This window comes from Pavona decussata, unplaced genomic scaffold (assembly GCF_977016875.1).
Source record: "Pavona decussata unplaced genomic scaffold, jaPavDecu1.1 SCAFFOLD_72, whole genome shotgun sequence".
Classification (NCBI taxonomy): domain Eukaryota; kingdom Metazoa; phylum Cnidaria; class Anthozoa; order Scleractinia; family Agariciidae; genus Pavona; species Pavona decussata.
The window spans coordinates 1,469,616-1,497,161 of NW_028145491.1; the positions used below are offsets into that span (position 1 = coordinate 1,469,616).

General features: G+C 36.7%; 4 protein-coding genes across 4 annotated transcripts in view; 2 read left to right on the forward strand and 2 right to left on the reverse strand.

The window, feature by feature from the left end:
* The window catches only part of LOC146476872 (vacuolar protein sorting-associated protein 33B-like), a 34,927-nt gene extending 24,433 nt beyond the window's left edge, over positions 1-10,494 (reverse strand). The window contains exons 1-9 of the mRNA XM_085114009.1: positions 10,381-10,494; positions 8,564-8,644; positions 6,919-6,980; positions 5,344-5,393; positions 4,227-4,294; positions 2,637-2,682; positions 1,284-1,378; positions 791-895; positions 41-137 (exon numbers count right to left, since the gene is read on the reverse strand). Coding sequence (XP_084970135.1) covers positions 41-137; positions 791-895; positions 1,284-1,378; positions 2,637-2,682; positions 4,227-4,294; positions 5,344-5,393; positions 6,919-6,980; positions 8,564-8,644; positions 10,381-10,455 — 679 coding nt within the window. The 5' untranslated portion in view covers positions 10,456-10,494. The remainder of the gene's footprint in view (positions 1-40; positions 138-790; positions 896-1,283; positions 1,379-2,636; positions 2,683-4,226; positions 4,295-5,343; positions 5,394-6,918; positions 6,981-8,563; positions 8,645-10,380) is intronic.
* On the forward strand, positions 10,473-12,907 carry LOC146476873 (coiled-coil domain-containing protein 124-like). The gene is made up of 2 exons (XM_085114014.1): positions 10,473-10,719; positions 12,177-12,907. Exons 1-2 carry the CDS (start codon positions 10,561-10,563, stop codon positions 12,684-12,686), a joined length of 669 nt encoding a protein of 222 aa, XP_084970140.1. The 5' UTR covers positions 10,473-10,560; the 3' UTR covers positions 12,687-12,907.
* Positions 12,908-13,800: 893 nt separating this feature from the next.
* LOC146476874 (eukaryotic translation initiation factor 3 subunit J-A-like) lies at positions 13,801-23,599 on the reverse strand. The gene is made up of 10 exons (XM_085114012.1): positions 23,542-23,599; positions 23,375-23,460; positions 23,203-23,269; positions 22,811-22,926; positions 22,005-22,063; positions 20,699-20,742; positions 20,235-20,344; positions 18,418-18,475; positions 17,488-17,561; positions 13,801-16,893 (listed from the first exon to the last, which is right to left on the reverse strand). Exons 1-10 carry the CDS (start codon positions 23,552-23,554, stop codon positions 16,759-16,761), a joined length of 762 nt encoding a protein of 253 aa, XP_084970138.1. The 5' UTR covers positions 23,555-23,599; the 3' UTR covers positions 13,801-16,758.
* Positions 23,600-23,649: 50 nt separating this feature from the next.
* Positions 23,650-27,262, forward strand: LOC146476875 (uncharacterized). Its single transcript, XM_085114015.1, has 2 exons — positions 23,650-23,801; positions 26,607-27,262. Exon 2 carries the CDS (start codon positions 26,660-26,662, stop codon positions 27,041-27,043), a length of 384 nt encoding a protein of 127 aa, XP_084970141.1. The 5' UTR covers positions 23,650-23,801; positions 26,607-26,659; the 3' UTR covers positions 27,044-27,262.
* The last annotated feature ends 284 nt before the right edge of the window (positions 27,263-27,546 follow it).

The following is a 27,546-nucleotide window of genomic DNA, read 5'->3' on the forward strand; positions in this document are numbered from 1 at the left end:
AGTCATGAAAAAGGTTTCAAGCCACTTAGGAATTTCTCACCTCTGTCAATAAGGATAAGTGAGCCTATCTCAGGTCCATCCACAGGGTTATATTCTCCTTCTTCTTCTAAGATGTTCTTTGTTAGTTCCCCAACCATCTGCAAATCGTTAGTTCATTGATGAATTATTATTATTATTATTATTATTATTATTATTATTATTATTATTATTATTATTATTATTATTATTATTTATTTTATTTTTTTTTTGGCAGGTTGATCATTGTCATCTGTTGTAGTCACTCAGTGTCAAATTGCTTTAGTTGTGATGATTATAGAGAAGCAAAAGTAATGTTTTCACTCAAGCACATGGCTATCAAAAAGTAATATTCACAGACCCATCATAATATTATTTTGTAATAACTTACTTAACACAGATATTACATTATTAACTAATTATAATTACTTTAGATAGCAGCCACTTTTGGCACTTCATTATTTTTTTCTTTTGTTCAAATGAATTTGAAGTTGTAGTTTTGTAATGTTCAAAGTCAGGTATATATCTGAGGAAATAAAACATCACAACACCAAGAAAAGCTTGTCATGTATAATGTATGATATATACAAACTAAGAAAGCTATTTGTCAGTTTTCACATAAATAATTGATATGCTCCTGGCAAGAATAAACTTTGCTGATAGTACACTTTAGGTTTTGTTGACAGTCAGTATGTCTGAAAACAACTCACATGCAAGAAAACCACAGGTACATTATCCTTGTTAACAGTCTTGCAATATTGTTACATATGTATACCTTAGCACATTTGCCTAAGCCATATATAGCTGGGATAGCACCATACAGCTGCTGTACAGTCACAAGAGCACGGGCTACAAATGAGACTGATGTCTGATCCCCCTCCTGAAACAAAAGAACAAGACACAAGAAATTTAATGATGACTGGGCTACATGAATGGCCAATGGTTACAAATACACTGTAGACCTTATTTGCTTCGTTGTTCTGTTATCACCCCATTACAGATCATGTGATCCAGTACCCTAGGGAATATTCTCAGGGTAGATTTTATGTTTGGGCTTCTGGGATTGTGTTCGTTGTAACAAGGATATTGTTATATCGAGGTTCATTACACCAAGGTTCTGTTCTGTACATTTTGTACTACATAACTTTGGTTGGGCTGAAGAATATTGTTAATAATACTGAAGACTTAATTTGTTATCTAAAGGTTCATTAAATTGAGGTGCCACTGTACAAGAGAAGCCAACTGTTGGGTAAAATGCACTTACTTACCAAAAAATAATCCTTAAGAAATACAGGTAACTCCAACGTCAAAATGTCTTCATCCAAAGGAATAAATTCCAGTTGAAATTCATCAAAGGACACATCTGAAATTGAAACAAATTCTAAACTTCATATAACAGGGAGAGATGGGGAGAGGAGGAAGGATTCCACACTTTTCACTTCTATATCATGTATTCCACTTTGGGATTTCTGGGAGGGACAGAGGGTCTGCACATTCCACTTCCTATACCATGTACTTCCGTCATCCCCTGAGGGGAGAGGGGGTCTGCATTTTCTACTTACTATACAATGTACTCCATCCCCTGGGAGGGGTGGGTGGTCTGCACTTTCCACTTTGTAAACCATGTACTCTCACCACCCCCTGGGGGGCAGATCTGCACTTTCCACTTCCATGGGTAAGGTAAGGTAAGGCAAGGTAAGGTAAAATCTTTATTTAGACACGGTGTTTCCTTCAGGACTATACAATATGTAATTTAAATAAATCTAACTACCTAACTAAATTAATGTTGTAAATAACCACTACAATAAGAGAAATGATAAAAACCTGCTTTAGAAGGAAGCCGGGTATAGAAACAAAATAAAATTTATATAAGACTACTGTCAAAATCACAATTCTTCAACTTAGATTTAAATTCATTAAGAGACAGCAACTGTCTCTTACCTAAAATATCTTACCTTACCTTACCTTACCTTTGGGGCTAGCTGGGGTGCAAACATTTGCTAGCCATGGGGTGGTATTCTATCTAGAGGCTAGGCCGGGGGGGGGGGGGGGAGAGGAGTGAGACGTGGATGCACTTTCACTTCCCACACCATTTACTCCCACCCACCCGTCCTTGGTAACTTCTACCTTGGTACACCATATCAGTGTTGCAAAATTCTGTGCAATACAGTCAACTCTCCTTAAGACACACACCACTGGGATCAGCAACAATATTATCTGATTTGGAAAGGTGTCTGACGTGTGTTAATGTTCAGTTGCAGTAAAATGACTGACATAGTTATGGATGCACTAATGAAAGGTGTCTGTCAAGAAGTGTCCATTAAGAGACAGTGGACTTACATTATTAACTGTATTATCATTTTAATTAAGCTCCCACTCCTCTCAGTTCTGCATCCTGCCCTGTTCAAGCGAGTTCTATTGTAGATTCCAAACCCCCTTCTCACTAAATTGCCTCAAATTATAGAGAACAACATAACCCACTGTTTACAAACAAAGTACTCTAAACACCCTGCATTTTGTAATTGATCAGGCTATGAGGAAGATATTTTTACCAAAAACATCACTTACAGAAGTTAATTCCCATAAAAGTCTTCAGTTTCTCATATGAAATAAACTCTCACCTCCATACACTCCTTCCTGCTCCAAAATCATCTCACAGGAGTACAACTGTTAAAAAGAGGTAATATTTATAATTTATAGATTTTTAATTTTATTATAAATGGTTATCACCGTTACATTTTACAAGAAACCATTCATCATTAACACTTGAAAAACAAGCACTTGTAAGGTATGTCATGGCTAGTATCATTTACTTAGAGCTTTGCAAAGTGGGCTGCCTTATGCCCCACTGGCGGTGAGAGGGTAGATTATATATAGCTTTAGCTATGTAGCAATAGAAATAGTTATTACTTTTAAAATTGAAATTAGTGCAAATGCAAACAAAATCGTCTTAATTTTGTGTATTACAGTCATGTAACACTCTTTCTAACAGCAACTGAAAATCACATCACATGTATTGAAATTTAGGGGAATTATTACAATGTGGGTCAATTTTGACTTTTAATGATAACTATACAGTAATGATCACTTTCCAGTCTCAGTTAATTTATTTCATTTCCCAGCCCATCACATCAAAGTTTTCAGAAATATAAATTAAATTACGAAAGTAGCTGACATTTTACAAGGTTTGGAGTTCAAACCTGAGGTTAGGTTTGCTGCAAGCCTAAGTGTTACAGAAGTTGCTCTCAGCTGGGACAAACTAAAAACACTATATTGGTCTAGTTGAACAAGACGGTGTGTTCTGCAAGATGAGTGTATACAATATGCGAGCCAGCTAGGCATGCGAGGCATGCGAGGCAGACGTGCGAGGCATGCGAGGCATGAACAAAACAAGCGAGGCATGCGAGGCATGAACAACCCCCAACATAAACTGCTAACCGTTAAGCTAACCGGGGAGCTATTTTAGCTAACCGGAGTGCTATTTAGGCTAACCGGAGTGCTTTTTAGGCTAACCGGAGTGTTTTTTTAGGCTAACCTGAGTGCCTCGCACGTCTGACTCGCATGCCTCGCATGCCTCGCTGGCTCGCAGATTGTGCATCCCCCTGCAAGATTCCTCATGAGTGCAACAAAGTCTAACAACAGGAATAATTACAACTTGCCCATACCCAAATCTCCACCAGTTCTGAGTATACCCATGACAGCTGAGCCACTACCCACTTTGGAAGTAAGTTAAGTTTATTGATCGAGACCGAATCATGCTGGTAATGTGCACCGATAGAGCCAAAGAAGCTATCTACTTCACCCTGATAACATCAACGGGATAATACAATTATTATTGTAATTCCCACAGGGTGGATGCCTAATTGACCAAGAAAAACAATTATTGCAGATCTGTACGGAAGTGGACCATAAAAGGGTTCCTTTAGCCAATTAATGAGGATCAAAATGGAACACCAATCACAGCTAACCATTGTAAATTATACAAATGCAGGTGACCAGTCCTTACTCTCATCACCTAATGAACATTGCAAATTTGAAACTCAAGAGACTAAATCATGAAACAAATAACTACCACGGCACATAACAATCCATGATAAACTAAAGGTGCTTTTCCCATGCTTAATCAGGTTTAATGAAGGAGACATCAAACTTAGGTGAATGACAAATGAAAACCCTGTACAAGTTGTGAACTTAACAACAATGCTACAAACCTTTTTGGGGACATAAACAACCTTATAAGATCTTCTTTTGCCACTTTTTTTGTCATTGTTGATATGATCTAGAGAGAAAGGAAATATGAATTTCATTTATCATATAACTGTTATCATTGTACATATAGTTGCTAACGATGAAAAAAGCTACACTGGTCAGTCATGCTTTTGGTTTTTGAGTTTCGGCTAGCTCATTTCACATTGTCCATAACTACAGATTTTGGTTTACTTGAATCAAAACTTCCTAATAAAGTTTTTACCTGTTTTTTTTTTATCATTTATAACCAGAAGTAACATCAAAAAAATTGTCTGAAAAGAACAAAATTAAATATCTAAAGCAAGCTGACTCCTATTTTTTTTTTTTTTTTTTTTTTGTTCAAATTCATTATAAAAATGAACTACAGCCAGAACATTGCATCACCCAGCTGGATTGCAGTCATGACCTTTGCCACTGGGGTTGCTATGTTGAATATCCATAACATTTTACCTGAGGAGGGAGGGGTGGGGAAAATTGTCCAGTTAGAAAGTGTTATTACATGTTGAGATAATTTAACATAATTAAATCTATGGGATACAACATAAAGTAAATTGAGAAAAATTAAGGTGTATACATGCAAAATATGATTTAAAATTAAGCTGTGGTTTATGATCGCCGCTTATCTGGTTTGCCATTTTTTTTGCACACGACCTACAATCGGCTTGCAAAACATGGACCCACACTTTTTACAACATGACTGTCATTTTCGAGATTTTATGCAAATGAGCATATATTATTTTAAGGCCTTCCCATGTTGACATTGACAATGTGATTTTTTCGTAAAATTGGTGTAATTAAGACAAAAAAAATTAATTTCCTAAATGTGAATAAAAATGAAGATGGGCAGCAAAGCTCCACCTGGAGTTTTAGGAAATCGGTTTGATCAATGCATATTTTTGCCAATCAGACAGCCAAAACTGAAAGTCAACAGGGAGCCCATCTCAGCACTTCACTGTAGTTGAGCTCCATTCACTGAAAAGTCTTCCTATGGAACTTGCTCCTTTAGTTAGTAGTTTATCTCTAGATTTAGGAGAAATTACACTCTCTTGTCTGTTTAACTGTAATTTATTTACTACCCACCTGCTACAAACTTGGTTGACAATAGCTCTGGTCTCAGCAAATAGATTCTCCTGTAAAAAAGTTATACGGAAGGTCTTTGATTATCATACAACACCAGACTGACAGAAAGTGACACACATAAGGAATGGTGGAACAATAAATTTTATTGACAGACTAAGGTTACAATAATTATTAATTAACCCTTTAATCCCTAATATCGAAGAGCAAATTCTCCTATCTTGTCCCAATACATTTCTTATTAACGGACTGGGGAGAAGTTATTAAAATATCAAGAAAATTCCCCTTGGATGATCATATCCTTAATTCTCATTGATATTACAAAGAGAAATTTAATGCTGATCACTGTTAGGGTTTATAGGATTTAAGGATACTTGGGAAGGGGATGCTCCAAAGTATGTTTGAATAGTTTAAATATGTGCTATAAACATGCCTGTGACTTCACTATTTCGTACTTCAATTTAGCACTGACTGAATAAAACATTGTTACTCTAAAGAGTAAGTTAGGTTTCAAAATTCAACAGTTGAAAGCAATTACACTCAGATAGGACCCCTGCTGCTGATAAATATAAGCTATGAACTCATTTCCTAGGACTACAGAAATCGTGGGGAAAACAAATGACAAAAATAATTTAACTCTTGACTACTGTATTTTCTAAAGACACCAGAGTAGTTGATAAGTTTAACAACATTCTTCAATAAAACAAATGAATAAATAAATAATTAATATTAAGTCAGCATACTACTACATAAATTATTATTATTATTACTATTATTATTACTATTATTATTATTATTATTATTATATGATGATGATGATGACAACGATAATGGTAATATTAATAAAATAAAATATTCCTCAAAACCTAGGCATTCACTGTCTTTAATAATGATGCAGCTTTCAACTGAGCGTTATTTAAAAGTTAGTTTCGTGTTTGCTTTGGCTTTGCTTTACTGTGCTATGGCATGTAAAAGAAACATGCGTCACTTTCTAAACCAAAATGCAACTAAAACCAAACCCAATCATGACTTTCTAACATGAATTTCCCATGCTTGATATCATTCATTTTATATGACTTGTATTTGTTAGAGTTCTGATTGTTACCCTTTCACATAATCTGAAATTGAAATTTTGGCATTTTTAACTGAGGGTCCCAAGAATAGACCGTATGAACTCATTAAACGAATGGTAGAAAAAATGGACAGAAATTAAAATGCCATGATTATACTCACAAATGGCAAAAGAAAGAGGCTTTGGCTTATCTCTGAGGATCAAGAAATTAGGAGTACAATTTATTTTCTCTGTGTGTGTGTGTGTGTACCATTTAAAAATTTGATATATGAAAAGGTAAGGGGTTAAGAATCCCTGAAGGCTAGAGTCTTTCCATACAAAACTCTATTTGAGTACCCTCTCCTCCCCCAGCAAAATGGATGCGGAACAATTAATTGAGAGCTGTGTGAGTTACCGACTGTGAACTTTAAAAAAGTACAACTCAATTTCATGCAATATATTTACTATAGTTTATATTAAAAAAAAAACTATACCCATATATTAATCTACAGACTGAATCAACTCACTTGTTACCACCGGCATCAAGCCGTTCACCTTCTAATTTAAATATCTTGTCCACGCCATGTTCCTATGTACAGAAGATCACATAATTTTTTAATTGAAGGCCTTGAGGCATAACCACCCTATAGCACTTTTCAGATTCGTTTTTGTTATTTTGGCCCAGATTTGCCAGTTTTTTTGCAAGTGCCCCTCAATTCCTTTAGGAAACAAATGATATATTGCCCTAAGATCTTTTCACTTTTTATGACCAAATTTATTTAAGGACGGTGCCTACTAATACCGAAGTATTTTTGTGCGGCTTATGACTATGCGGGAAAAACAGATCTTAGCAAGGCCTCTTGGAATCCAAAAAGAAAATTGGGGCTAACCACGCATTTTTCAGAGATAATTAAGCAATAATATCTCTAAAAAGCGCCAAAATATAAAGCAATGTATGGGATTTTTTTCCTAAATTGAAGTTTAATTATCTCTGAAAAATGCATGGTTACCCCTAATTTTCCTTTGAGATACCAAAAGCACTTGCTAAGTTCTGCTTTCTCCGCATAGTTTTAAACTGCGCAAAAATATCCCTGTATTAGTGAGCACTACCCATAGGAAACCGGAGTATCTCGAGATGCGCAGAAGGTATGCGCAGTAACGATAGTAGGCACTGTCCTTAAAAGTTTGGAGTAAAAACCGATGACTAGGGGTATTTCCGTTTTATCACAAAATGAACAACAAAGCAGTGTATAAAGCATTGAGGCAATGTTTCCTGAAGAAATTGAAGATCACACATGCAAAAAATCTGGAAAATGACCTAAAACAACAAAAAAGCGATCCAAAGAGTACTATGTGCCCTGGGCACTTCAATATTCTATTTGCACATATTAAAAGAAACAAGTACATGTATAACTGACTCAAACAAAGGGAAGGAGGTCAAGATACAGTATTTGACTGATCAACATGTAGTAAGGGAGTTTGTCTGTAACAATGTACAGTGCAGCAAATACTGTACAATCATAAAGCTCTTTACACTCAGTACCTGCAGCATCAGTACATATGGCAATGAGCCTGGATTCATTTATTTGTTCAATCAATCAAGCAGTGCAGTGTGAAGAGCTCACCGCTGATCATCAGATCCAAGGACTCAGAGGCTTTACCATTTACCATTTTTTGGAGTCAGCCATGCTGTTTTTCCACGAACATTGAAGTCCCCTTGAAACTTTACTTGTTATTTTATGTAAGTGTATTCGTTCATGATTATTTGTGTGTACTGGAATGAGGAACCTATTGTTTTATTTGCTATTTTATTGTATTAGGACTCTTTCATGACATCGTAGAGATTAAACAAACTGATCATCATCAAGGAGTCCTGTTTCTTCACAGTGCAACATTATTAATACTGTACCAATAAAGCTCTTTGCACTCAGTGTCCTGCACCATCAGCATATATGACAAGACGAGCCTGGATTCATTTATTTGTTCAAACAATCATCAGTGTATGTAGCTGTGCAACTGAAGAAATACTGCAATCAAACCCTTTGTACTCAGTACCTGTGCCATTAGTACATACATGTAAATATTATGGTTGCGCAGAGCCTGGATTCATTCATCAAATCATTCTCTAATGTCATTAATATAGTGAAACATTCAATCTCTTCTGTCAATCACCTTAAGAAATGAAGCCCCGGCAAAGTGGTCCAAAGGTTTCATTAACTGAGGATCTATCACAAGATCTTTTGTTTCTGGAACCTGCGAGGGAAAAATATCAGTTTGTCTTTTGAAAATCTACAGCAAAAATTAAATTATCATAATACCACTATAATTTAAGTCTCCTTTAATTTACAGTTATTTTCTATATTTCTAAAACCCAAAAATAGTTCTTTTTGGACAAAAATAAGCCTAACGTATAAAAAATCTGTTCAAAACTTCCCTTCACTAAAAACAACATTTATTCATTACAACACAAGACAATAAAACAAAACAAAGTTGAAAATGTGTACACAAAGTCGATACTTTTCCCATACTTTTTCCAAATCATTATATTCTTTTTCAAGACTCAAGGTTATGAGTCAAGTCACAAAGTAGTAAGGGTAGGGTAGAGAGAGTTTTCAGGATTAAACGATTTAACATTTTAGTTAAGACGAAATTTAAATGAAATTGGACTAGCTGACAGGTTTTACATAGGAATAGATAGACCACATTGATTTCATATAACCTCAGCATTGAGCCATATCTAGCTTCCTATGGAGGCCCTTTCGGGGGAAATTTTAAAAAATTAAGAACTATTAATTTGTTAACATACAATTTGTTCTCCAATCGTTCTGCCTCTTGTTCATCCATAGTTAAAGTACCTGTTGATTCACTCTAACTTGTATATTTTTGTGAGGAAACCTAATTTCATACAAGCCTCGTGGTTTTGTTTAGGTTTCCTTGCCACATTATTTTTCGATTCGTTTATTTTGCCATAATATTTAACCTAAAAGATTTTTTTTTACCTTTGACTCAAAAACCTGTATTTTGTATTGTATTTTGTAATGTCTGTAGTATGGCAAATATAAAAAATGAAATAAATAAATAAATAAATAAAATGTATAATTAAAAAAATTAAAAAAAATATTTGTATGTGACTTGATAACTGAGCCTCATGTGCAAGACAGAGGATACGAATACTGCAGCTTTGAAGAAACTCGATTTTTTTGCGAGACTTATATTTAACCTCTACTCCCCATACTTTTCCCAAGTCTGGAAAACTAGTTTGCAGATAACTTTCCATTTTATAGTTGTTCAAGAAAATAATTTTAAGACTCTGTGTTTACCCCTAAGACAATTACAACATTTGTTAATCACCAATGAACCTGAGCCATGTCACTGCTAAAAAATAGCCAGTAGTCATTGGTTAAAGAATCAGTCAGATTTGCATATTTCTAGCAGCTCGCCATCCCCATTACCTCACTTGAAATTTCCCTTCCTACTCTTCCCCCATTCATCAAATCTTTGACAATAAAAACAAAAAGAAAGGAAAAGCAATGCCATACAAAATTTCTCAGAGAGATTCCATCTCCTATTAGAAACTGTTCAACTGTGAATGGCAAAAAAAAAAAAAACGGGAAAAAACGGGAAAAAACTGGCCAGACAACTGAAGTGCACAGTAATGAACACAGTGGCGGAATTCAGGAAGTTGAAAGTGAAAGTAAGCTGGGGAAAAGTTTGGGAAAATTTTCCACATGGCCCCATATATTAATCAAACTTACACATGCACCATGGTGGCTTGCTTTAAAAAACGAGGCATTAGACAATACAATATCCAATTCTTATTTAATGACAAGGGCCGGGTATTCTGAAATTGCTCCCACTGTCATACAGTATTTCAAAACCATCTTCCAAACACCGAAACTCTTAAGTTACAGTCGCAAAATCTAACATAATAAATGCATGGGGCTGTGCGGAAATCTTGGTTGCCCAAAATCGTTTTGTACTCGACTTACAGATTCCAGAATATCCACCAGACGGTCTCTTGTAATCACTTTTACGTGGGAGAATTTCGGTCCAACGACCGCCATCTTTGCCTCTAAGGCCAGGCTACCAAGTTGTCATTACACTGCATTACACCAGCCTGAAATGCTCAATGCAAGGAGGAGTTTGTCCAGAATTTAGCCGTATTTAGGATGCCTAAAAAGTTTAAAGGGGTAAATACAAAGGCTGAAGAAACTAGGGCTCGCAGGGAAGCGGTTAAAGTAGCGGAAAGGGAGCGCAAACAGAAGGAAGAAGAGGATAAATTCTGGGAAGACAACGACAAACATGTTCTCAGGAAACAGAACAGAAAGGTTTGTAACTGTTTAGATAAGCTTATAGTCAAGTATGTATTTTGGAAATTTGAAATTTAAAATTAGTCTTGAAAGCAATGGATTGTTAGGAAATTATTCAGAGACTGTACAATGTAGGTCTGTAGGCTTCCTATTAAAGATTTATTTTAAACTTTATTATTATTAAGCTTATTATTATTATTATTATTATTATTATTATTATTATTATTATTATTATTCGTATAGTAGTAGTGGTAGTAGTAGTAGTAGTAGTACATGAAGTAGTAAGCTTATACGTAGACGCCACCATCTACAAATCTTGATTTTATAAGTTTATGTTTACTTGGGTTTTAACAGGGTTGGAGAGCTCTGTGGGCGATAATACCTGGGCCCAGATGTTCAAACCCCATTTAAGCTAATTCTCGGTTAAGGTGAACTTCAAGTTTAATTACTAATCCATAAAAGCGCTCCAAAATATTTTTGTCCCTTAGTATTGACTTAGACTTTTCCTTAACATTAACTTAAAAATTATTAGTGTTAAAAATATGTTTAACAAGCGAAATGAAAACCTTGGTTAACTTTTAAATCAGGGATTAAATCAGTATTAATCGGCTTTCGAACAACAGGGCCCTGGCTATTTGCAGTATGGTCTCCCTTGCTCTGATAGGTGTGGATGTTTTTACAACTTGTTTTCATAAACACAAATAATATGAGAAAATGTGTTGTTTCCTGATCCTGTCATTTGAAGTTTAGAAAACAAGTTAGCTTTCAGGATCCAAAAATACATGAAGCATGCAACCTGTTGACTCCTTCTTGACAAAGATTCACTACTTGAGATTCTGTGAAGGAGTCGAAAGAGTATTTTTGGATCCTGAAAGCTAACTTGTTTCTAACTACGAAATAATAACTTTTTAGATTATGAGTTGTGCAATATTATTTGCCATCTTCTCACTTTTTTTAAAAATTCCCTTGCTGCAAATCCTAGGTTTGGTTTCCAGTCATTTTGTTGCACTGGTATTCCTCTGTGCACAAATGAAGTGATGATTTGCCCTTAACAATGTGTTCTCTCTACTTTCACCAACAGAGTAATTATCTCATTAGAGACATAGTTCTGTTAGTTATTGGGTTGACTTTAGCCAAAATAAACATGAATGATTTCTTTACTTCTCTGTTAAAAGTGAATCAAAAGAGATTAACCATGCTTTGTGTCATCTTGGGCTTTCAGCAAAAGTTATAAGCTTACTCGTCAAATTCAAGCCTTTGGCCCCAAAACAGATACAGAACTACGTTAAAATTGGATTTTAAGGACAAGTCATCACTTACACCCATTTAACAGTGAAACCTCCAAATATTGTCAAGAGTAAACTGAACACAAGAATCACTACGACTTGCAATTGAGCTTATTCTACCGACTCCCTCTATAATTTACATGTTCTGCTCTAAAGCTACCGGTAATAGCTAATGTTTGTCAATTCTAGGATGAAAAAGAACGTAAACGTCAGGATGCTGCAGAGCGGAAAGCAGCTAATCAAGAGGCTCTCAAAGCTGAGGAAAGTGAATTAAAATCAAAGGCCAGCAATGTGCGTACAAAGATGACAGTGGCTGATATTCAAGCTGAGCATGAAAGAAAAGCAGCACAGGCGGCTGCAGCTGCTGCTCAGAAGAAAAAGGAAGAGGAGACGCCAGAGGACACGCTTGAGGAGAACCCCAACCAGCAAGCAGCAGCAATGCTGGCGGCAGAAGGGGCAGTAGAAGCACGGTCAGTGGAAGATGCCATTGCTGTTTTGAATGTTGGTGCAACACCAGTGGATAAACACCCAGAGAAGAGAATGAGAGCTGCATATAATGCATTTGAGGAACGTGAACTGCCACGGCTTAAACAAGAAAACCCCAATATGCGGTTGTCACAACTGAAACAATTGCTCAAAAAGGAATGGATGAAATCCCCAGAGAACCCCATGAACATGGTATATGCAAAGAGAACATAGACATCTGATTTAAAGATAATAGGTATTGCATCGCAGTTTGACTCGTTACAAGCAGTATGAAAAAATGTTCAAGGACTCCTACTTGCTTTCACAGTATTCATCATTGCCATGTTGTAGGGCAATGGAATTCTAAAAATTATTGTATTGAAGGTATCCAAAAATAAATTAAACCTTGTCACAATTTTTTTGCTGATGAATAAATACATTGCACTGGAAAATAATTTAAATATAATGGTGGTCAATACTCTTGGGGGGGGGGGGGGGGGCAGGAGATTCCCCCTCCACTCTCCATAACTTTGCCAGTATAAAACCTATGACAGTGAGGCTTTGGGAAAGATAGGTCTTCCGAAGATGTTTCCTTTGAGGTTCGCAACAGGAAATGATTAAGTTTCTCATGATGTCGTAATAATATTGTATCACGATTGCCAACTGGTGGCCATCTTGGATCCACCATCTTGACTTTTTGGATTTCCAAAACTTCGGGAAACTGCTAAAATTAAATGAAAAGTAATCAAAACCAATAAAGGAACACTCACATGAGCTAAAAACATAAAAGTGAAAAGGGTTTTCTGAAAAGCAAAAATATGTCTGTCAAAAATTGGTTGTCACGGTAAAATCAATGAACACTAACCGACCTTGCAAATTTTTCCCAGATAAATTTCTGAAAAATTGCTGAAGATATATGCCGTTTAGTCTATTATTAAAAAAGTTATTCAGGTTCAAAGTTGCTGCTGGCAGAGTCCCCACCCCCACCCCCCGGTCTAGAAAGCATTTTATATGTCTTGGGGAAGAGGCGTTTGTTTGTTTTTTTCCTTAGTAACTCCATTCTGCATACTTCACATTCTTATTGTGTTCTCTCTGGAAAAACACTAAATATAAATTTTATAATCACCCAAAGTATGGGTAATTTATTTTGTTTTCCTTCAATTGCTAGAGTTGTTCAACAAAGTCAGCAAAATCTTTGAAAGAAAGACTATCGTTCTAGATATCTGTAAACAAGTCTGTGTGTCAGGAATGTGATAATGAGTAAAACAATTATTCCGCAAAATCATCACTAACTTCCTATAATAAAATTAACGGCCTTTCGAGTATAAGAAGCAAGAACCACCATAGATATAGTCATGTCGATTTACTTTATTCATTTCTTAGAAAACTACATAACTTTATTTAAATTCTCAACAAAGGAAAACAATAAAGTGATTTTACTTAACCATTTTCCTTGGATCATATATCCCCTGTCTATAACACTTTTACGAGTTGGTTATGTAAAATCACTTCAGTACATTCCTGAGCAACGTAGATTCTTGATTCCATACTCTATTCTTCCAGAGTGAGGTACAGTGACATCTGGGAATCATACTTCAGCTGTGCATAGTTTTAATCAACATTGCTTCTAACCAATGCAGGGTATAAATTAATTTCAGAGCATGTTTCTGTGTTTAGCCTTGAAATAATTCAAATAAACTGAAAAATAAGTTAAAGGAAATCGGAGTCAGAATGATAAAGGCACCTAATTAGATGAACTTAACTCTCAAGAACTGTTCGTAGACTAAGGCTCAAGTGTGCGAACAATACTTCAGACTTCCATGTATGTTAACCTACAACATAAGGTTTCATGAACAGTTCCTTGAAGTTTGCTCCATAACAGCAGTAGTGATCATTCATACTTGTTCCAGTCAATATTTCTAGGCTTTGAATTTCTAACAACCAGTCCCTCAATGGTGCCAGAAACACACTGTGTTTCAATATATTGGTTCTCTTGGAGTAAACAGAGTATAGAGTAGAACAGCCAAACCCCTTCCCCCAATAATTAATAGAGGGACCAGATTATTAAGGCCAGAATGATAAAGGGATGTTGACTTTCATTTCTGTTTTCTCTAGATTTCCTTTGTTGTTTTGTTTTGGTGTTAATTTTTAATATGGCCTTGTGACAGTTTAGTCAAGCTCCATTTTTTTCCAGAGTTTGGTTGTAGTTTTGATAAAAAAAAAAACCCAGAAATTAAACTAAAATTTTGACATGTGTAGGTGTTTGGCTCTTCATGAACAAAGCCCTTCAACTGGGCGTTTACTCATATACTCTACATTATTATAAATAACTAAGTAGTTCTAAAATGGCAACACTTTGGTTTGCTTCTTGTGAGCTGGGTGTCTGCATTAACAAGGTTTGACCATAGGAACATACTCTTATCTGCACTGCCTGACTTCATTTAGTAAAATTGACCATGAAAAATATTTTTTTAGTATCTATACTGTTCTTACAAAGTTGTTATTGAAAAGGGGAAAACTTGGCACCTGCACACATAACAGAAAGACAGCATGGCTGAAATTCATGTTTAATATTCAACATGAAGTGTGCCAGACATTCTCAGCTTGAAAATCATTTTGTCTTCAGTCTCTGTCGCACAAATTCTAAAAGTATCAAAATCCTAGATATGTGGTCTCGTTCTCTTTGCTTTCAAGACTCCCAGAAGATTTAAAGGACAATTTAAACAGTTTCAATATTTGCTCAATATTTATAATTTTGGCATTATTTTGTTTCTAAAACAGTTTAAAGTGTTGAAAAATAATGAAAGCTTGTTTAAACTGCATTAAAACAAAACTAAATTGGCTTACATTGATTTTACAACCAACATCACATCAACACCTCCTGTGTTGTGATAAAAAAAAAATATCAGCCTGATGATGAAACCATTTAAGTGGCCTATTTACAACATTTTTGCAACAACCATTCAACTTTCTTTAACAAACTTTTGTCAAATGATGAAATCAATGAGTCGGAAGGAAACAGTGACAGCATCTTGAAAATTCTTCAAATCCTTCTGCTAGATTCAAAGCCAGGTAAAGATTTTGATATATATCAAATGGGGTTTATTGCATGTGTGATACTGTACACAGTTTTGTTTTTCATACTTATAGAAAAAATGTCAGCAGGAATAGAAAAAAATCTCACTTTCTCAAGTACAGTTGGGCATCAAATGACTGGCTTGTTCTTGGAGTAGGCCTAGTTAGTAATAATATTGTGTTCTAAAAAAAATTATTGTGTTCTATTTATTTTTCTCCAAACCTCCAAGCAAGAAATTGTTGACAAGTTCATAGCTTATGTCACAACTGAGGAATTGGTGTTGGCTTCTTACCTTCCTACAACAATGGCTGAACAGCTATACCATGAATGTGTTTATATTACAGCCTTTAACCATTTAAGGCCCAATGAGGACATGCACATTCTCCTCACTGCCATCTATATATTTCTTGTAGCTCTTGTTGGGAGAATTTTGATAACCATCAAGACATGATGATGGTGATGATCTCCTTTGTTGTCATGGCCTGTATGTGTAGTGCTATTGCAGGGCTGTCACTAAGATCTCAAGTTGCTAGATAAATACAGCAAGTAGGCAGGGAATCAAACAGCTAGGAATTTCTTTTGGTTCTATTTTTCTTCTATTTTCCTATGAAAATAGCCGGGGGCCACGTTCTTAGTAACCGGAAATCCCTGGCCCCCGCCTCTTAATGACAGCCCTGCTATTGTTGTTACCTTTGGGGCCTCAAGGGTTAAGTCAAGATTCCTAGTATTTGGCTAACATTCATAACCAGTGAAGAATAGTTCTTAAATTGGCCAGAAGCTACATATGGTAAGAGCAATAGCATACTTACAGCATAACTACATGACTGTGATGTACTCAACTGACAGACAAGGAAGAAGAAATTGGGATTACAAATATTTAAAAAGGGTTTTTGTTTTTCTAAGAAATCGATAGAGTTTTGCAGCCAACATGACCATAACTACTGTGGAGATTCTTGACCACACCTCTACAGTTATTATCCAGTAGAGACTTCAATAATCTTAAGTTGGCTGACTTTCAAGTTTACCCCATCATCAACTGAGTAAGTTGATTTCAAAATTGGCATTTGGGATGCTATAAAGATTCTGACTTAGAAGTTAGCATCATATTCAGTGTGATGATGATCTAGTAAGGTAAGTTCTTATCTAGCTTGGTGCTGGCATTAGCAATACCAGCATCCAGCATGAGGTTCACATTTTTCAGTATCCATGATTTCATTGTCCAAGTCAACTTTACATAAAGTCATCAAATTCATCGCCATAATCATAATTTCCTCCACCAAATGCATCCAAGTCTTCTTTTCTGCCAGCTTTGGCACTGGCCCCTGATAGAGTTGCTTTTTTGACAGACTTTTTACCTTTCTTTGCCTGCAAGACAGAATCAAATCATATACCACAATCAAAATTAAAACAAACCCTGGCCAATGAAAATGAAACAGACTGCATCTTTATTCATCTTCACATAATCATCAAAACCACAGTAATTATTGACAAAAAAACAACACAATAGTGTAAATTTAAAGAAGCAAGGGCAAAACACCAGCCTCAAGCTGTCCGTTCTCAATTGAGCACTAGGTAAATGAACTGTTGACCTTTGGAGCTACAATGTGATGATGTCACACATCTTGGAAACAGAGCAAATTCATATGCACCCTGCATCAGAGATCCATGTTCATTTGGTTTTTTTCTATGCTGTTATCAGCCAGGGAAGTATACTACCTAGCAGCAAACCAGTCTTTTAAAGACATCAAAAAGTTGTCACAAAGTAATCAAAAACTTTGTCAAGTGCAATGGTACAGCACACAACACTAGTATATTTAGTCCACCTCCCAAAAAGAGACACAAAGCACTTCATGTTTGTAACACCTCAAAGCTTTTTCCCACAGTTACAGTGTAGTTCGAATTTGAGACTGACACTTGTATAGAACTTTCCCAGTCATTCATTCATGAGACAACTCTTACCTTTTGTGCTTTTAATTTTTCTGATGAAAGGATATTTATTGTGCTACCTAACCGTTTAACATCTTCAGCATCCACTGAAATAAACAACATGTGGGACAGTCAATCTGACAGTTCAGTTGCAAACTTCTGAAATACCTACTCACATAATCAGAACTAGAAAATTATCTACTATTATCTACTAAGAAGAGTCTAGTCGAGACTTGTGTTGATACACAGAAGGTGGTTTTGATTTTTTTTGTTTGTTTCTGTGGCTATTTAAAGGAAGCCTATTGAGGCCCTGGGGGGGGAGGTACTCAGGTATAGTAGTGACAGGGAGGTGGGAAGACTTCTTTGGGTATGAAATTCATGGCTTCGGCCTTTTTTTGTGTTAGAAATTTTCTTGTCGACTTTTTTGATACAAAGATTTTGGCAAGGACTTCATTGGGGGTTGATAAAAATCAGACCCTAAAATTCTTGATTTGATGTAAAACAATTTCACTAACAAGTTTAAATCATGCAAATAACATGACATAGCAAAGGGAACTCCCATTATAGCGGTTCATTCATGAGAAATTACACTTTTTTGTGACAGATGCACGATGATTCAATAAAGGTGGATGCATAAAATATCTCGCATTCTCTTGGTGTTTTGTACTTTTACTGTTTTTGATGCTTAGAAAAATTGGACTTTTTAGGCGTTACATTTTGGGCTGTTGGACTTACTTTTGGGGGTCTGTTTTTAGTGTAAAAGAACTTGCTTGGGTTGAAAAATTTGGACTCTTTCACACCTCCCTGTCACTGATATACCTGAGTACCCCAATCCCCCCAGAAGTATTTAAAGATGGCATTGTTCTTTTTCAAGTTTCTTTTCACAGTGAAACTTTGAAAATTTTGAAATATACTCGAACGTTTGCACTACCAAGCCTTGACCAAGAACAAATTATTACTTACAGCCAGCACATAAATCTCTAAACAGCATTTCCAGGAATGGAATATACTCTGTACTGGACTGAAAAGAATAACGAGAAAAGAAGAATGTTAGTTGTTTGATTCCAGGTTCAAGATCTGAATTATTCCTGTCATGCCATGAATTTCTTGTAATTAAAATAGATCTACAAAAGCCGCCTATTCAATTAATGTTATGTTAAAAATTGGAATCAACGGAAACTGAAAATTGACGGTTCAGTTTTGTTTCAAATTACCTTACTACAGCGTAGTGTTAACTGAGACTATAAATGTATATAACTGTCTTTGGTCATGGATGGCCAGGACGGAGAAGGATAGCCTTTTGTAAAAACAAAAAAATAATCTTATCTCTTCCAGTTCTTCTCTTTTCCTTAGAAAAATCTCAAAGAACTGATGAGGGTTTGTGAAAGATATGTGTTGTTATGTTTTGACCTGGTGAATAAAATAATGATCTGAAGATGAATTTTTCAGTCAGTAACACGGGCATACTCGGAAAAAGAAAATCCAACTTCTCCCAACAGGAATTGAACTTATGACCTTCGGATCGCTACACGTAGTTTGGATGCTCCACCACTGAGCGATAAGAGAGTCATGGGAGACAGACCATTAAACTAGGTTCATGCGACAAAAGTCCTGCACACTGCTAGGATTTGAATGTCAATGAGTGGATACAGGTGAAAGAAATGTGATGTTATGAACTAGTGATCGGAAGGTCATAGGTTCAACTCTTGTTGGGGAAACAAAGATTTTCTTTTTCCGAGTAGGTCTGTATCACTGACTGAAAAATGCATCTATCACTTATGATTATGACTTGTTTTCTATTCAAGAAAATCAGTTGACATCCATTATATTGGTGTTCCAGGGACATTTTGCAAAATAAAAATTATCAAAGTTGCAGCACTTTTTTTGCCCGCTAAATGTAAAAATGTACATGTACATTGTAGCCCCTTAAAAAGCTAGGCTTGATTACCAGCCTCGGGGAGGAAAGCCGGACCCAAGGGAGCGGCGGAATTTGAACCTATTTAAAGCAAAATTTTAAAACTTCTTGCTTCATCAGAATAATGATTTCTTCTCATCAGCTGTCTGCTCAATGATGTTCTGACGTTAGCTTATAACTGTAGTATCGTTATTAACAATAATGGAAAGAAACTTATTTCTCACTTGCTACCTTCACTCAACAAAATAAATGGAGCCCCTGTTATCTCTAACTTTTAATTACCAGTAACTTGGATACCGGTAGTTTTGTGGGGGTTTTTGTTGTTGTTGTTGCCGTTTTAATTTTGTGTTTTGCCCAAACCTAGATTAGCATGACAATGCTTTAGGCCTGCAAAAAAAGGCACTGGCGATTTCAAATTTACAAACAGACAAGGCTTTCAATGTAGTTTTGACATCTTACCAGATATTAATGGATGGAACCCCAAGTCAGAACAAATTCACTGCACAGAAAGTGAAATCTTTTTTTCCTCCCATCACATGCCTAAGGCACACACTTTTGGTACTTCACACATTGTGAGTTCATGCATTCAATGACTTGTGTTTGTCTCCACTTATTTCAACAGAATAAAACAACTGTTTTGCAGCCTATTTGTTAGCACAACTCATCAATATACAAAGTACGGTAAAAAGGTACCAAGCTTAGTATTACATGTAACAAAACAAGTACTAATCAGGCCAAGTTTTGATGTGTTAATTACATCGCTCAGCCATAGACTTCCAGCTCTCTTGAAAATAACAACTTTTTACACACTAAACAACATATAGTTGATGGCAAGAAGAAGCAGACAAGAAACCAGGATTCTTACCTCATAATTTGATAATTTTTCTACAATTAATTGACTCAGTTCCACAAACTCTTCTCTTGTTCTAGGGTTCATTCCATCTATGCTTTTGCTTTCTGTGTCATCCTGTATACCTGGAAGATCAATAAAAAGAAACAATTATCACTTGAAATGATGTTGACAAAGGAGTGCTACATGACTGTAGCATATCTCTTCAAATAATGGTTGGGGTTTTTTCTATTGTTTGCTCAGAAAGGGAAAGATTATCTAACCAGGGGCAATAAATCAAGGATGGCAATTAATTTTTCAAACGTCATATTTGTGCTCACTTACAACGTACATGGTACACTGGATACAAAACCACCAATCCCTTGATTTGGTAAGTACTGAATACATATAATTATATCTCCTATAACAACATTAATTGTCATAAATGCTTGACTTAAAATAAAATTTTAAAGAGAATAAGACATGTATCCATTGCTCACCAAAAGCTTGTTTTGCTATTTCCAAATCTGACTCTTCTACCAATCTGAAAATGTCAAACACAACAGTAATGTCGAGTAACATTTAAGCAAACCATATAATAATTATTTGAAATGACCATTTGATTCTTTTTCCAGTTTGTTTCTTACAGTAAAAGTTATAAAGTTATTCATTGTAAACCACATTATACTACATGGCGTAACATTACAGTGAAGTGAATCAGAAGTGGTAATTTTACATTCTAAGTTGATCCATCTGAAACTTTGAATAAGGGTAGTATATAGGAAAATTTAAACATTTCAGACAGTAATTAAAATAAAAAAAATCCAAGGAACAAACACATACTCACACAAAAGCAAAACCTTATAACCTAATTAGTCATTGACAGTCAGTGTTAACAGTTACTTTACAGCAGGACCTACTCTGTACTATAATAATTACATTTAAAAAACAAATTACTTCATTGATTGATCACAATTAAATGTAATGGGAGGAGAGGAACGGGTTTTTTTCCAACAGCTGAAACTAGCTTTGATGCTTTTCAATTCACCATTTAAATTAGATTAATTTAATTATAACGACTGGAAGTATTGATCCATTTTCATTAAGTTTTCTAGTGTAAAGATAAAAGTGCATTAAGTTGAATTTTTAACTAATGTGGAGAGGCAGTTAAGAATTTAAACTAAAAGCTAACTGGGAATTCAATTGTTAATTTTGTGTTGTTGAATATCCTTGTGATAATTTCAAGTTCCATCCATGAGGAGTAATATTACTTTTCAAGGTTTGACTGTTAATATATTGCATTCAGAGGCTACCATTAGAGCCTTTGCTAAACTTTGAAACATGGCGGGAATATTCTTGCAGAAACAAACCATTCCTAGTGTAGCCCTCAACAAATGTCCCTTGAAGAAGATAGTTTTGTGACTTAATAACTTTAATAATAATAATAACTTTATTAATGGGTCAGTCATTCTAGCTTGCTGCAATACTGTAGTTTGCTAATTGGGGATACTTATATATCCTATTAGTATGGAGATCTAAATCGTAAAACCATATTAAAATAGTATAAGATGCTATACTAATTATGTAATATAGAGCCAAAAATCTAAATCATTGACCCCAATCCTAAATCCAAATCCTATTTTTAAATTCAGCGAAAAATGTCATTGTTGCTTCATGGACACACATTTATCTTCTGAAACATGTTTCTCAAACAAGCCAACTTTGAAGAAACCATCTGTTCATAATCATGTTTCCAAAGTTTAGCTTTGCCCATATTTAGTGGTTTTTCTGTATAACAAAACTCACTTCTGTCTTCTGAGTTTTTCTGCTAGTTCTTCTTCTTCTGTTAGTGGTTTCACTTCTTCCTACAAAGAATGAAGGAAAAAGATCTTTCTTTTTTATTTATTTATTTATTTATTTATTTATTTATATTTTTGCTGTGAGCTATCAGGAATATGAGTGTATGAATTCTGAAGTTACAAAAAGGAGAGATTATTTAAACATTGCAATCAAACCATTGTATAATAACAACAACATAGGTCCATCTATTATGTTTGCGTCCGTTTTCAGGGACCATATCATGAAAACAGACTCAAACATAATGGACGGACCTCCACTAGACACAACCTATATAAAACATTACTGTTAGATCTGTCCAAGTTACATGTAACTCCTTTGTTCTCATGACATTAAGGAAATGAACTCTTTAAATGGCTGGTACAGTGATCAAGCTGAATTGGGTGACTACAGAAAACATCCATACATCATGACGACAATGTACAATCAACCGTTTACAATTGATGGGATGATTTAAATTAACCTACTATTGTATGGTTTGAAAAGACAGTTAACCCTTTCTTTCCCCTCTGGAATTCCAAAACTGAAAAATTCCCCCATGCGTTCCGTATTTCTGGCCTAAACACCAGTCATAATTCAAACAAGGCATACTCACGGGCAGCAAACGAAATGCTACAAAAATTTATTTGCATTATTAAAATTCTGAAACATTATTTTCTCTGTATTACATTTTGATATCAAACAAAGTCTATGGGTCAAATGAACCCACTAGAGCATTTAATCCAATCACGTTATAGAATCGTATGTATTCTGACCTCTTTCAATGATGTTTTCTCCTGTTCTCTTTTAAGGGCTTTGTTTCTTGCTTGTTCATCCTTTTCTTGTAAAACTTGCTTAAATGTTTTTCTTTTTTTCACTTTAGCCTGAGGAGCTGCGTTTTTCATTCATGAAAGAACAAAATCGTATCAACATAACGTGCTTACCATGGAGCCTTAGATCATAAAATCAATGAACATATCGTCTTCTCAGACAAATGAATGAAAACCAAACGGACACTTATTTTCAGACCTTACAGTGACACATGACGTCCACAAAAAAATTATTAGCTTGGAAATGGACACTTGCAAGCACGTGCACCGACGGAAGCCGTATAATTCTAAATTTATTAATTAATACTAGCAATAAGTGATCATTCATCTCAACTTGCCGGTTTCGTTTTGTGTCGGCTCTGGTTTCTTTTCGGACTCTTCCTCCTCTTCATCGTCCCAGTTTTCCTACAAATCAAACATGCAAGCTTAGTGTGGGCTCCCCTTCCTTAGAATAAGCCGACGACACTAAACGCAAATCTCATGGCGTTTTAAATAAAAATTAATGGCTACCTTCACATCGTTGTCATCTTCATCCTCTCCTTCCCATTTATCTGATTGTTTAGCACCAAATTCTTGCGGCTCGAAGTCTTCGTCGTCTTTAGCGTATGAAACAGATAGAAATCAAATGAGGCTACAGCAGAACTTTGATTATAATGATCCATAAGAAAAAAACTCACCCCAATCCGCCATTTTGATTCCTATGAAGTACGCAAGGGTATATGGGTATTAGTTAATTATTACGCAATTCAATCCCATCGATCTCAGCTTACGCGACACACTGCTTTGCCATGTTTTCCGTCATTGCTTAAAGGAATCGTGCTGGGTACAAGAGAATTCCATTTATTAGCCAGTCCTTATATCTAATTTTTTTAGAGCCATTATATTTTTGTCACTTCTACCCTGACCCTTGGACCCTGGGAATGAGGTTGGCCTTGTGGTAAGCAGCTTTGTGGAAGACGAAATAATTTCACGCATTAAATCTGCCATGCTCTCTATCCTTCGTAGCAGCCTTGCCTTTAGGGATCATGTGTACTATAGGTGGTCTCGGTCCATATGTCGACCGACTATCGGTCGACTATCGACCGATATATCGGTCGATAGTCGGTCGACTATCGGTCGCTAGTCGGTCGATATATCGACCGATTGTCGGGCGATATATCGGTGGACATATCGACCGAGACCACCTATAGTACACATGATCCAAATTATGACTAGTGAATCAGATACGGAGAATATTGGGGTCAGTAGTAACTATGATTTTAAAATATTTTCAAAATAACTTTTGACAATCATGCCACTACTAAAAGATAACAAAGGAGAGTGAAGGCTGAGAATTTCCAACTTACTCAGCCACTGTAGTGACTGTTTAACGGGCCCTTACAAGTAGCATCTTCCTTCTCTCAAGGACATAAGAGCGAGTGAAACAGTCGAGAAGACGCGACACGTTTTGAATTTTGCATCATTCAACGGCCGATTTGGGATATTTATACAGGGAGTTTAAGAAGTTACAACGGCGACGGCAACGAGAACATCACAAAACAATAGGATTTAATGACAAAGCCAAACCAAAGGCCTTGCACTTGCGTTATAAGTTTTGGTACATTTCTTTGCCGTACTCGGCCAAAGAAACCACGACGGCAACGCCAACGAAATCGTCGCTTGAAAATATGAGTTCGCGTAACTTGTGCTACTTCGTAATTATTCCAATTCGTTCAACCTGTACACTGATGTGGCCGAACTCTCCAGTAACAGAACGGGTGGGAAAGGCGTTCAAGAAATTTACCGTCATGTGCTCACGTTCTCCACAAAACCTTGAATTTGGCAAATGTACCGCAGGGCCATTGCTTTTCTCATTAAATCCTATTTTGTTGTGACGTTCTCGTTCTGTAACTCTGTACAACCTGAAATTACCAAATTTAAGGTTTTGTGGACAACGTGAGCACATGACTTTAATTTTTTCATTCTCTGTCTCAACTTGAACGTCGTTCCCAACTTTTCTGTTACTGGATAGTTCGGCCACATTGTACAAGTTGAAAGAATTGGAATGATCGCGAAGAAGTACAGGTAACGCGAACTTGTAATTTTAGGCCACGTTTTCGTTGCCGTCGTGGTTTCTTAAAGTCCCTATTTTAGGGAGCACAGCGACGAGGGCAACGCCCAAGAAAACGTCACCTGAAAATATTTATTTCAACTCGTTCAACTTTTACAGAAACAGTGAACTACTCAGGAACCAAATTGGTGGGAGTGGCGTTCATGTTCAAATGAATAATTAATTCACCATCGTGTGCAGTTCATATTCTCCACAAAATCTTAAATTTGGTCATTTTACGTTGAATACGTTGTTGTTTTGCAGAGGACGGCAAAGAAATGTATAAATAAAAAAACGCATGTGCAGTGCGGCGTTGTCGTTCCCGCCGTCGTTGCTCAAGTCGTAACAAAACGACATATTTGATTTGCAAAACTATGTCTTTTCTTACAGTACTTTCGGGTCTTTGCCGAGTTTCTGCCGCGGCGAAATGTCCGTTTTAAGAAGAAAGTGGGCTTAAGTCGTAAACTTGTCCTTATCCTTTCTGAACAAGAACGTCGCTCGGCCACAATAGACAGACTGATTGAACGAGTTTGAAAAATCCCTAAGTAGTGGAACAGCGCGTTTTCCCACAGGTACTCAAGTACGGAAGCCGATAAGGGTCACGAGTTCTCGCTTCTAAGTTGTCGCTTCCGAGTTGTCGCTTCCAAGTTGTCGCTTCCGAGTTGTCGCTTCCAACTTGTCGCTTCCAAGTTGTCGCTTCCGAGTTGGCAAGAGAGCTTGGGAACTAGTCGGTGGCTGTTGCTTTCGCCGCCGCCATCTCATCCTGGCGGCGTTTTTTGCTTGCAAACTCACATTGCTTGCTGAGAAAGAACAAGCTGTAGAAGAAGAAAACCAGAGCGACGCCAAACGTAAACGAAAAGCTGAAGCAGAAGTCACATCCTCAACGGAGGCCAAAATCAGAAAAAAGAGGAATCCGTAAGAAAACTAAAGAGACATTTGAATAAGAAGACGTGTCCCAAGTCACTCCGTTACAACGTGCGGGCAAACATCCCGCCAGACGAACAATTAAAAAAAAAAACATTCAGGCGGTTAAGCAAAAACAGGTCGAGCAAGGTTTTATTTCTGCCTTAGCCAAGTTTCACTACCGCCGTCTTGAACAACAAAAAATTAATTAAGCTTCAGCTGAGAGATAAAACAAAAGCTCGCCGTATCGGCAATCTGAACGAAAAAGGCTTGTCAAACAAATCCAGAAACAAATCGCCAACGGCGGGCATTGTAAAACTGTCAATTATAGCAGCCAATTTAGAGCAACAGCTCAACAATCTGGATTTGTTTGACAAGCCTTTCTCGTTCAGACTGCCGATACGGCGAGCCTATGTTTTATCTCTCAGCTGAAGCTTAATTTTTTGTTGTTCAAGGCGGCGGTAGTAAGGCAGAAAGGCGTTGTTAAGGCGGCAGTAAGGCAGAAATAAAACCTTGCTCGGCTTTTTGCTTAACCGCCTGAATGTCTTTTTTAAATTGTTCGTCTGGCGGGATGTTTGCCCGCACGTTGTATTAACCGGAGTGACTTGGGACACGTCTTCTTGTCCAAATGTTTCTTTAGTTTTCTTACGGATTCCTCTGTTTTTGTGATTTTGGCCTCCGTTGAGGATGTGACCTCTGCTTCAGATTTTCGTTTTCGTTTGGCATCGCTATCTTTTTCTTCTTCTACAGCTTGTTCTTTTTCAGCAAGCAATGTGAGTTTGGAAGCAAAAAACGCCGCCAGGATGAGACGGCGGCTGCGAAAGGAACAGCCACCGACTAGTTCCCAAGCTCTCCTGCCAACTCGGAAGCGACAAGTTGGAAGCGACAAGTTGGAAGCGACAACTCGGAAGCGACAAGTTGGAAGCGACAACTTGGAAGCGACAACTCGGAAGCGACAACTCGGAAGCGACAACCCGGAAGCGACGACTTGGAAGCGACAACTCGGAAGCGACAACTTGGAAGCGACAACTCGGAAGCGACAACTCGGAAGCGACAACTTGGAAGCGACAACTCGGAAGCGACAACTCGGAAGCGACAACTCGGAAGCGACAACTAGGAAGCGACAACTCGGAAGCGACAACTCGGAAGCGACAACCTGGAAGCGACAACTCGGAAGCGACAACTAGGAAGCGACAACTCGGAAGCGACAACTTGGAATCGACAACTTGGAAAAATATATTACGGGGAGGGGGGGGGGGTTCAATAAACTAGCAAACTAACAAAGTGTAACAAACCTCTTTTAGATTCTTAAATTTTTCCTGACACCCCCACCCCCCTCTCTCACATTGTAATAGAATGATATCCCTCCAGGAATAGAAGCGACAACTTGGAAGCGACAACTCGGAAGCGACAACTCGTGACCCTTATCGGCTTCCGTAACCTCAAGTCTTATACACTTGTTTAATATTGACCTCTGTACTGTAATTTTCAGTGTCACGAGAACCATTGTAGAAATACAAGAGTTTTGCTAAAAATTACTCGCCCGTCACCGCAGTAGTTGGGAACTTGGGAATTCAATCCCGACTACACTAACAGAGCGGAACCACTATGCAATCAGGACTCCGTGCTCGTTACTTAAGGTCATGATGTTCAACGTATTGTCAAGTTTGGTTTCATTCAGATTGCGGGT